The 12188-nt window shown below is 41.2% G+C and overlaps 1 protein-coding gene across 1 annotated transcript; it reads left to right on the top strand.

Moving 5' to 3' along the window:
• Window positions 1–7954: 7954 nt before the first annotated feature.
• Window positions 7955–11822, top strand: LOC138898058 (uncharacterized). Its single transcript, XM_070184090.1, has 5 exons — window positions 7955–8469; window positions 8654–8908; window positions 9300–9468; window positions 9568–10025; window positions 11276–11822. Exons 1-5 carry the CDS (start codon window positions 7955–7957, stop codon window positions 11820–11822), a joined length of 1944 nt encoding a protein of 647 aa, XP_070040191.1.
• The last annotated feature ends 366 nt before the right edge of the window (window positions 11823–12188 follow it).

Below are 12188 nucleotides of genomic sequence, written 5' to 3'. Positions count from 1 at the left end.
GACTTTGAACCTTTGTGTTATGATTGATAACTGCATGACACTCAATATGTTAAATTTCTCAAGTTCAAATTAAGTGATTGCTTCCCCATGCCCACTAGTCTATTTGGTATTCTACTGGGCTGTAAATTAGTTGTAATCATATCCTCATGAGGGTCTCATGTTTAAAGACTTTCTGTATAATTGCTTCTTACTTGTTTTCATGATTACGACTCTTCTAAATTTCCTTGTTAGGACTCTTATGTCTAAAGTACCCTTTAGGTTATTTCTGGACCATGATTTACTTGAAAATTTTGCTTAACTTTGGTTTTCCATCTCTTAATCTGTTTCTGGGAAATATAACATGTGTATGCTGTGTATGCCTGTTGAGACTTTAAGTAATCCTGCTTGCATGCCTTTAGTTTGGAAATCCCTATTCCCTACAACCTTAGGGGCTAAGTACTTAGATTACAATATTGCTTAATTGGTCTAGCACATAGTTTTCACTTGTACTATTACGACTAGTTCGGTATTCAAATGGGTAAGCAAAGCGGTTATTTGGGCATGTTTGTTGGGCCAGTATGGTACTGAGCTAAAGCGTATCAACAACCATCCGGAGTATGGGCCTGCGCATCCACATGAGGCTCCATATTTAGTTGAAAGCCCAGATGCATCCCTGATTCAATCTGTATTAGGCCTGTAATTGTCTTAGTTGATATCTGATCATTTATTTGAGTTTGTATTACTATATCTGCGCCTATAATAATTGTATAAACAAATAGTGGGGGAGTTAGTGAAAGTGGGGGGCTGTGATACTTTAATTCATGCATGAAAGGGTAGAAAACATGCCTATTAGACCTAAATGCTTTACTTGCTACTTGCTCAGTATGCCATATCTCTATATGTCGTCAGGCAACATACCTATAGGATCTCGTTTCCAAGAATTGTTTACCTTTTGCAATTATGTGGATCACCTAGAAAGCATGGCTATAGGACTAATGAAACAAACCTGCATTACAAATTATTTCCAAATTTTACCATCTAGGGATCATTCTTATAGGACTTCGATTGAAATTGCTGCTACTCTTATCCTTATCATACTGCTACCTAGATGATATGCCTATAGGAATAAAATGAAACCAGTGCATGTTCTCAATTACTTCATTGTTCGGATGTTATTATCTAGATACCATGCTTATAGGATTTCCCTATTTATTCAGAAATCATGTCTATAGGATCAAAGATGAATAACTATGCGTTTTCGAAGATTCCATAGTCCATGTCATAAGTCACCTGGAGATCATGCCTACAGGGTTTTAATAAAACCATTTGTCAAAATCAGCAGATTGTAGGTTCTTATGTTAACTCTTCAATCAATCAACTACATAGAAATCATGCCTATAAGTCTTGCACTATTCAGCACTGCTCTGATTTCAAGTTTTCCTACTTACAATCGTTCGCTTAATAATTTGGAACATTGTTAGCATGAGCCTATCACTGTTTGCGTGCATATGTGTCTACGTGAGGAGGAAAATTTGAGCTTTCAACTGTTAACTATGTGCAGTCCTATTTATTTTGATTGCGTGCTTAAATTTATCATTTTTAAGCATCCTAAACAAAGTCTAGAACCACCAAATAGTAGCTCCAAAGCCTCCTAGACTATAGGCATGAGGCGGGTAGTACATGCATATGACATGATTTAGAATTGAGTTAGAGCGCTTTAGGTAAACAACTTTAACATAGTAATCGGGTAGCAGGAGATGATAGTCTGTGCCCGCTGAATAATATGAGTAAAATCTACCTTAAGGGAGCTGTGAAATATTATTTATGTTGCATGGGATGATCCTTTAGGCTAAAAAACTTAGGACCCCCCTTTTCTTTATATGTTTATTGTTCACGCCTTGTTTCTTGAACTTGGAATAAATATGTTGTATCATGTAACCTCTAAAGACTTGTACTGATTATTTATATACAGTTTAATTCTTGTGCGATTTTCTTTATACTTGTTTACATCATAGTAGAACTTTTAAATTCCATGTATTCCCTCACTTACATGATCACATATCCAATAATCCCACATAGTGTAAATTTCGATTGGGACCCATAATTGTGGACCTCGAACAGTACCTAACACCTTCTCTTTGAGGTAATTTGAGCCCTTACCCGATCTTTGGTGACATAGACTAGTTAAACAGAGTTATTTGCAATAGGTGCCCTAACATACCTTAAAAATCGTTAGGTGGCGACTTTTCTCTTTTAATACCCATTTAAAAGAGTTGTCACATGTCGAAACCCGCTTTCGAGAGAAAAAAGGGCACGACAGCATACAACTCTGCTGTGACTATACTTAGTCTCTTACCATAATGAAGTTGACTTATGTGGATTAATGTATTATTTGATGACCTGTACATCCCCTCCCTTATTTCCCTTTATTTGTTGTGATATGTACATCCCATCCCTTATTTCCCTTTATTTGCTTAAATTGCTATGATACGTACATTCCCTCTCCATTTCCTTCATCTTGTCTAAGACTGCTATATCATGTCTCTCCCATCCCTATCTCCCTATTTGCTTTATTTAATTACGTTCTTGCACATTTTCATGAGTTAAACTGACTTCTCTATTTTGTCTTTCCTTTTTCTTTTCTTTCTCTCGTTCATATTATTTACTGTTTTACACACTTTCATCACGCAAATAATTGGCAACATGTTACTATTTTTGAATAAAGCATGCTTCCAGCATCATTCTCCACTCGTACTTATTATCAACATAGCGACGCTTGATGAGTGTCTGCGCTTGCCCAAAAATACCCTTTAAAACCGGAAAGGCTTATTACCGGTAGACTAGTCGATCAGCGGTGCAATTGATGGTTCCCTGCCTTTCCCTCTCAAGTTGTCCACTTGAGAGAACTAGTCTAGGCCCTCCTAGAAATCATACTCTAATTTGAAATGTACATGTATCATGCTAAACCTAGTATGAATTGATACATCATTGACGCGTCAACCCGCTTAGATAAACCTTGTCCAAAGTCCAACGGGATCTCCGTAATCCCAAAGGACACCATCATATTATGTGCATTACTTGAAAAAAACGTGCCAACATGTTGACCATTATTGTGCAAATAGTTGAATCTGGAGGGGGGAAAGGGCTAACGTTTATTTGTTTGCAGATAATGAAACACGAAATACCAGGTTTGTTATGGTCCATAATATCCTGCCTTTACTAATTTACTGGTGGAACGACCTTGCACTATATGACAGAAATCATGTGAGGAGAGCACTAGGTAACTTTCCATCTTTTCTGAATATTCAACCCAACAGGGGATTGATTGAGGTAGCCACCATGTTCTGGGATGAAAAGAGATATGTTTTCGATTTGGAAATATAGAAATGAATCCTCTCCTGGAAGAAATATGGGGTTTCTCCAAGTTACCATGGGACAGTCCGGGTCTACTCGTACCAGAAAATCGCACCCCGTGCAGTTTTCTGCATATGGTGGGTTTTAAGAAGAATGACGAACTGGTTTACCTGAAGAAATCATACACCCCCTTTGAATTTCTATATGAGCAGTATGGGCATAGCAAATCATATCTCCTGCATCATGATGAGATAGCCATTACCTCTTTGGGATGGGTGCACCGCCGGGTCTATGTCTTCATAGTATGTTTCTTGGGTTTGGTGATCTTTCCAATGCAAGGGGGAAGAATTCACACTCACTTAGCCATGGTCGCCTAGACCTTAATAGAGGGTATCGAGGGGCAAAAATACACTACCATCCTGATGATCTTAGCTGAGATGTTCCGTGCTTTGGATCGGTGAAAGAATGGGTTCAGACACTTCGAGAGTTGTAATCTCTTGCTACAAGTTTGGATGCTGAAACACTTTCAGAGGGGTGATTATGGCCAGGCTTCTACGCAGGCCGCTGAATGAATACATACCCAGTCATCATCCAAAGAAGATGACATTCATTCCAGACAGGTTTGCAAAGCCTGGAAGTGTTGTAGGCTGGGTGCGTTTCTTCAGTAATCCGACAGACGAGCAAGTGCGTTGGATGGTTGAGTGGTTTCCTAGTAGCGAGTTCATCATCAGGTCAAAGGGAGCCACTCACTTAGTATTGATCGGGCTGCGATACATCTACCCTTACGCTCCTATAAGGGTAATAAGGCAAGCTGGGAGGAAACAAGTCATACCTCGGGTTTCCAACATGGTTCAGTATAAAGCAGATTTCAAAGGAGATGTTATCCCATTCAAGTTTGAAGCCCAACACATGTGAAATGCAAATATCATCATGGAGGGAGAGATTATTGAGTCAAATAGGTATCATGCCGATCATATGTACTAATATCTCTTATGGTTGGAAGACGACAGTGCCGGGGACGTCAAACCGGGGGGCCAATCTGAAAGATAAGATCATAGATGAGGTGGCTGAGGAACAAGTGAAGTAGAAGAGGCTATGTAAAAGAGTGTTCGAATCAAAAGCTAAGTATCTGGAACAGCATAAAGTAGACGTGGAGGCGATCAGAGAATGGAAGGAGATTGCAAATAAGTAGACAAAGAGGTTAGAGTAGCTAGAGCAAGGATTGATGGATCTAGAGGGGAAGATGAGAAATAGGCTTTGGGATTGTCAAGGCATGGACAATGATGAAGGAGGGAAGCTGGCAATGGATTACTTGCTACCTGACATGCGTGATCTGGAAAATGTGATTGATGGAGTCAAAATAGCCAAGCACAGAGAAGGTCCTTCAAGGACCAAGTAGACTAGGAGATAATGTTTTTTTTACTGCCTTCTAGATTAGGTTTCGATGTAATAAGGCATGATGCCATTAGTGAATTTATAATTATTATTTAGATTTAGTCAAAGATTGATTTGGCATATTTTGCATTAATGGAATGAGGCAACGTTGGCATGAATTTTCTCCAAGTTTGTGTGTTGCTTAGGCCTACCTCAGGCGCAATGAGGCCCCCAATTAGGACGCGAATTATTACATGACCTTTCATGATATCTACTTAAATATCACAAACATTCTTTTACTTCGCCTTACTGACTTGGTTACCTTTTGTTTTTCTTTCTTTTTATTACTCCCATTCCCAAAGGTTATTTCATGCATTCTGGCATCATTCGCATACCACACTAGATCCAACGGTCCTCCACCCCCTCCTCCACCTAGCGACTTGAAAATCAAAGGCAAAGGGAAGATGGATGATCTAAGTGGTAACCGAAAAGACAATGCTACCATGGCAGAGAATGTTGAAACCTCGGATGGAAAAAGTACGCCAGGACAGAATGAATTTGTCTTACATTTGGAATAGAAAATCTTAGAGCTACAACGTTTGCTTGAGCAAGTCCGAAATCTTACAAACCTCTCCCTTACTCTAAATGTTCCTAACATCAACCAGTAAAACACAACCACTCAGAACTAAACACCACCATAGAACACCCAGGCCCAAAATCCACCACCCATAGCTCCACAAAATCCTCCCGCAACGCACCAGTATTACAATCCCATACCTACTCAAACCTTAACCCACCACCAATACAAACTCCTAAACAACACCCCCATCATCCAACCCAGTATCCGCAAACCACCACTTATCATGCTCCTAAAACTGCACCGCAACGTACCCCCGATCCCCCTCAAACCTCGATCAATGATCACCCATATACCCAAGTCCCAAGAACACACCAAGGCAACCAGATATACATGGAAACCTTACCCCATACCTCACAACAAACCCCATACATACCTGAAATGACCAAGATGGACCTGCTCATCCAAAACATGGCGGATGCGCTAAAGAAACTGACAGGGAGAGTCTAGAGTGTTGAAGGCGGGAAGGGCGTTGAAGTTTTGAACTACAAAGACATGTGTATCAAGCCAAATGTATAACTGTAGGAGGGTTACAAACCTCCTAAGTTTGAGATGTTTGATGGCATCGTTGATCCTAAGGTGCATTTGTAAACATAATGTGACAAGCTTGAAGGAGTGGGCAAAAACGAACAAATCCGCATGAAAATGTTCATGCGAAGTCTTACAGGAGATGCCTTATCTTGGTATATTAGCCAGAATCTGAAGAAGTGGGCAAACTGGGTAAGCATGGCATCCGATTTCATGGTTAGATTAAGGTTCAATACAAAGAACGCGCCAGGCGTTTTCTATATCCAGAACCTTAAGAAGAAGCAAACAGAAAACTTTTGCGAGTATGCTACTTGTTGGAGATCAGAGGCCGCCAAGGTGTGAATTCCACTAGAAGAAGAAAAAATGAACAAGTTCTTCGTTAGAGCTCAGGATCCACAATATTACGAAAGACTGATAGTTATAGAAAATCACAAGTTCTCCAACATTATCAAGTTAGGAGAAAGGATAGAATAAGGGATCAACAGCGGTATGGTGACCAATTTTGAGGCACTACAAGCCACCAACATGGCCTTGCAATCAGGAGGTATCTCAAAGAAGAAAGAAATGGGTGCCGTGATGGTAGCCTAGGGTCTTAAGTCTCCCCTTACATACCAACTACCTCCACCCACATAGAAAACCTCACCTCCAAAATACGAATACCTTACCACCACCTACCATACCTATAACACCGAACATGCATATTGCCATTCACCTCCTCCTGCATGCCAAAACTACCCAAAGCCATGACCAAACTTTGATCGTAGAGCTCCTACACAATACACCACTATTCCTGAACCCATAGCTCAACTATATGAGAGACTAAAAGCCGATGGTTATGTCACCCCAATCCTGCTATTGCTGTTGAAAACCCCTCCCAGTGGGCTAACCCCAACAAAACTTGTGCCTACCGTTCAAGCACGAAGGGTCATACCATTAAGGAATGCCGCATGTCGAAGGACATGATCCAGACACTGATTGACACCAAAGTCATACAAGCAGAAGAGACCGCTCCAAATGTCCACAATAACCCTCTTCCTGATCATAGGGGAAAGGGAGTGAATGTGATAGAAAGTGATAAAGAATGGGATCAGGAGGGATCCATCAGATTTATTCGAGAGAGAGATGCTCCCAAAACATCTCCTGTCACCCTCTAGTTGATTGTGGTGCAAACCCAAGCACCATTTGAGGTCGAGGTAGCTATGCCTTTCACTATGATCATGGCTCCAACACCGTATTATAAGTCTTATGCTATCCCATAGGATTATATGGCGGAGGATAGAAGAAAGGAAAATCCAAGATGGAAGAGACAGGTGATGCGCAAGGAATGACCAGAAATGGTAGAGTTTATACACCCGAGAATCTTGTAGGAACAAACAAAGAGACCACATCCAAGCCACCTGTCATGGAGATAGGCACTGATGATCTTTGGAGGAAGGTACATGCGAGGGAATACTCTGTTGTTGATCACCTGAACAAGACTCCCGCCCATATATCCATCTTACCGTTGCTGCAAAATTCAGATGCGCCCAAGAATGACTTGATAAAGGTATTATGTGAAGCTTATGTGCCTACCTGATCACTAGTGGGGAGATGGCCAATATGGTAGGACAGGTACTGGAGAGCCACAAGATTACTTTCCACTAAGATGAGTTACCACCGGAGGGGTTGAGTCACAACAAAGCAATGCATATCACTATGCAATATGAAGACAAGTTCATTGCTAGGGTTCTGATAGATGTGGGTTCGAGTCTAAATATATGCCCGCTGACAACTTTGAAAAGACTGGGTAAAGGACTGCATGAGATATGGATGGGAAGCATGAATGTGAAGGCATTTGATGGGTCTTAGAGAGCTACTATTGGAGAAATCAACCTTGATCTGCAGATGGGCCCGACCTGGTTTGACGTTGAATTCCAAGTGATAGACATATCCGCCACCTACAACTTGTTATTGGGACGACCATGGATACATGCAGCTGGGGCAGTCGCTTCTACTCTGCACCAAGCTTTGACGTTAGAGTGGAATCATCAAGAGGTGATTATTCACAGAGATGGAAGTAACCCTATCTAAACCAACTAGATTATGCCAGTTATCGAGAATAATTGCAAATTGGGAGGAGAAACATACCACAACATTGAGCGAGTAAATGCAATTGAAAAGGGTCGATGGTGGAGCAGCAAGATAGAGAGCATACTGATGTGGTTGGGGTATGAACCAGGCAAGGGTCTTGGTCCAAAGCTTCAAGGGATCACGGAACCGATACGACCACAATATCATGGAACAACCTTTGGTCTCAGGTATGAATATAACATGCAAGAATATCAGGATTGGACACCGCTGTGGCATGACTCTTACTATCCATTGGAACAACCCATACCACCGCTGCACCAGACATTCCGCCAGACTGATGTGATTTGGGAATCCGAGGAAGACAAGGTTTTGGCTGATATGAGGAAGTTGTTTTTGCATGAGGAAGATATAGACTGCAGTGCAATCTTAGAGGAGGAGGAGGAAGACCCTACCATTCAGAGAGTGAGAGAAGGAGCTGCTCTCAAGAACTGGACTGCTGCATCATCCCGGGCTCGCCGTGTACCTGGGTAGCCTTGGCAAAATTAACATGATTTATTTTAAAATCGTTTTTGGGCATTTTAGACATTTTCAATGTTTTGTTTTGAAATAATTACTCGAGACATCGAGTGGTACTTGTTGATAATTTTAAGTTTTATTAATGCATTATTGCTTTTTATTTATTTATTATTATCTTTCTACATTTGTTTTTAGCATAATTATTACATATCCTGATGAACCTACGACTGTGACATGTAATGAGACAACACGACATAAGAAAAGTGATTCGAAAGATTTGGAGGATGATATAATACCTAAGGAAATTGTCAAAGAAGTAGAGAATTTTGAGAATAAACCAAAATCCAATTTGGAAGAAACTGAGGCGGTTAACTTAGCGGATTCTGAAACAATCAAAGAAACTCGCATAAGCATTCATCTATCACCTTCAGAGAAGGTAGAGTATACCAGGTTTCTAAAGAATATGAGGATATTTTTGCATGGTCCTACGGCAACATGAATGGGTTAAGCACATCCATAGTAGCTCACAAGCTACTTACCAACCCTACATGCCCGCCGGTGAAACAGAAGCTCAGGAAATTCAAGCCAGATATGAGTCTAAAGATAAAGGAAGAGGTTACCAAGCATATCAAAGCCAAGGTCCTTCGGGTGGTCGAGTATCCAACTTGGTTAGCCAACATCGTACCAGTTTCGAAGAAGGATGGGAAGGTCAGGGTGTGCGTTGACTATCGACATATAAACAAAGTAAGTCCTAAGGATGATTTCCCATTGCCTAATATACAGATACTGATCAAAACCTGTGCCAAGCATGAACTCCAATCCTTTATGGATTGCTTTGCAGGATATCACCAGATTTGGATGGACGAAGTGGACGCCTAAAAAAAAACCTTCATCACGCCATGGGGATATATTGTTACAAAATGATGCCATTTGATTTGAAGAACTCTGGGGCTACCTACATGAGAGCCATGACTACTCTTTTCCACGATATGATACACAAGGAAATAGAGGTATACGTGGATGATGTTATCATCAAATCTTAGAGAAGTTTGGATCACATAACATACCTGAGGAAGTTTTTCGACTGGCTTCGAAAGTACAATCTGTAGCTAAATCATGAGAAATGTCCTTTTGGAGTCTCCGCTAAGAAGTTGCTGGATTTAATCATCAGTCGTCGTGGTACTGAGCTAGATCCATCAAAAATCAAAGCTATTCAGGACTTGCCACCGCCAAAAAACCAGGACGTGATGAGTTTTCTAGGATGCCTCAATTATATCAGCCGTTTTATGGCACATTCAATAGTAATATATGAGCCAATCTTCAAAATGCTAAAGAAATATGATGCAACGAGCTGGACCGAAGAATGTCAAAAGGCATTTGACAAAATCAAGGAGTACTTCTCTAAGTCGCTCGTGTTGGTCCCACCAGAGCCCGGAAGATCTTTATTGCTATACCTATCCATGTTGGATGGAGCCTTTGGTTGCATCCTGGGGCAACATGATGAAACCGGGAGGAAAGAGCAGGCGATATACTACCTGAGTAAGAAGTTCACGCCTTACGAAGCCCAGTACTCTTTGTTGGAACGCACCTGTTATGCTTTGACATAGATAACCCAAAAGTTAAGACACTACTTATGCGCATGCACTACATATCTCATATCAAAGATGGATCCACTGAAATACATCATTCAAAAACCCATGCCTACGGGTAAGTTAGCAAAGTGGCATATATTGCTAAGTGAGTTCGACATCATCTATGTGACTCAGAAGGCGGTCAAGGGCAAGCATTGGCCGATCACCTGGAAAAGAACCCCGTAAACGGAGAATACAAACCATTGAAGACGTATTTTCCTGACGAGGAAATGTTGTTTGTGGGGGAAGATATTTCCAAAACATATGATGGTTGGAGGATGTTTTTCAACGGAGCCACAAACATGAAATGAGTGGGTATCAGAGCTGTTTTAGTATCAGAAACCGGTCAACACTACCCTGTGTACGTCAAGCTCAGGTTCCCATGCACCAACAATATGCAGAATACGAGGCTTGCATCTTGGGGCTCAAGTCGGCCATCAACATGAATATTTAGGAGTTTCTGGTAATCGGAGATTCAGATCTGCCGATACACCAATTACTAGGAGAATGGGCTACCAAGAACACTAAATTATCGCCATACTTGCATTGTGTGCAAGATTTGATCAAGAGGTTCACAAAGATAAAATTCAAACACATTCCGATAATTCATAACGGGTTCGCAAATGCGCTGGCTACCTTGCCTTCCATGATACAACATCCAGACAAAAATTTTATTGATACTATCCCGATAGGGATTCATAGGTAGCCAGCTTATTGTGCTCATGTTTAAGAGGAATTTGATGGAAAGCCATGGTTTCACGATATCAAGGAGTATTTTGAGAAAGGAGAATACCCAAAAAATGCTACACAAACTCAGAAGCGCACGCTTTGAAGATTGGCTTAGAGCGGAGGAATTCTATATAGAAGGACTCCTAACTTGGAATTGCTGTGATGTGTCGATGCCAAAGAGGCATCTAGATTTCTTGAAGAAATACACGCCGGAACCTGCGGACCTCACATGAATATGTTCGTTCTTGCCAAGAAGATATAGGGCATGGTATTTTTGGATGACTATGGAGACATACTGCATCAAATATGTACAGAAGTGCCACCAATTCCAGGTACAATCTGATATGATATGGGTGCCACCCAACGAACTCAATACAACAAGTTCACCCTGGCCTTTCTCTGCCTGGGGAATGGACGTCATCGAACCAATTGAACCTGCTGCTTCAAACTGACGCAGGTTCATTTTGGTGGCTATATATTACTTAACAAAATGGGTCGAAGTTGCTTCCTATAAAGCTGTGACTAAGAAGGTCGAAGTAGATTTTGTTCGGGATCGTATTGTTTGTCGACTTGGAGTACCTGAGTCAATCATTACTGACAATGCCGCCAATCTCTATAGTGATATGATAAGAGCCATGTGTGAAACATTCAAGATCAAGCACCAAAATTCTACGGCATACAGACCGCAAATGAATGGAGCTGTGATAGCCGCCAACAAGAACATCAAGAAGATATTAAGGAAGATGGTGGACAACTACAAGCAATGGCATGAGAAGCTACCATTTGCTTTTCTTGGGTACCGTACCACAGTTCGTATGTCAACTGAGGCAACCCCCTATCTACTGGTCTATGGTACTGAAGCTATTATACCCGTCGAGGTGGAGATTCCTTCCCTAAGAATCATACAGGAGGCCGAGTTCAGCATTGCAGAATGGATACAGAGCCTCTTTGAGCAAATGTATCTCATTGACGGTAAGAGAATGAACGCAGTGTGTCATGGTTAACTCTATCAGAATAGAATAGCAAGGGCTTTCAACAAAAAGGTTAAATCAAGGCAATTTACACCGGGGCAATTGGTGTTGAAGTGGATCTTCCTGCATCAGGACGAGGCCAAAGGAATATTCTCACCTAACTGGCAAGGCTCTTACATGTTTCACCGAGTACTAACATGAGGAGCGCTTATACTTGCAGAAATGGATGGAGAAATATGGCCAAAACCTATCAATTCAGACGCTGTCAAGAGATATTACATTTAAGATTATGTTTGCACTTACCTTTGATGTAACATGAACTACGCTTGAGATGATTCCCGTTTAAGAGGGGAAACGTAGGCAGCCCTGTGGGTTCGGTCACAATATAATAAAATTTTG

This window comes from Nicotiana tomentosiformis, chromosome 8, assembly GCF_000390325.3.
Source record: "Nicotiana tomentosiformis chromosome 8, ASM39032v3, whole genome shotgun sequence".
NCBI lineage: Eukaryota > Viridiplantae > Streptophyta > Magnoliopsida > Solanales > Solanaceae > Nicotiana > Nicotiana tomentosiformis.
Note: the sequence above shows the minus strand (reverse complement) of the source record. Positions and strands in the feature narration are given on the sequence as shown.

Coding starts and splice junctions, on each gene's coding strand:
- LOC138898058 (XM_070184090.1), top strand. CDS start 7,955: ATGCCAGTTATCGAGAATAATTGCAAATTGGGAGGAGAAACATACCAC. Junction 8,470..8,653: donor CGGGCTCGCCGTGTACCTGG/GTAGCCTTGGCA, acceptor ATTTGTTTTTAG/CATAATTATTACATATCCTG. Junction 8,909..9,299: donor GAGAAGGTAGAGTATACCAG/GTTTCTAAAGAA, acceptor ATTGCTTTGCAG/GATATCACCAGATTTGGATG.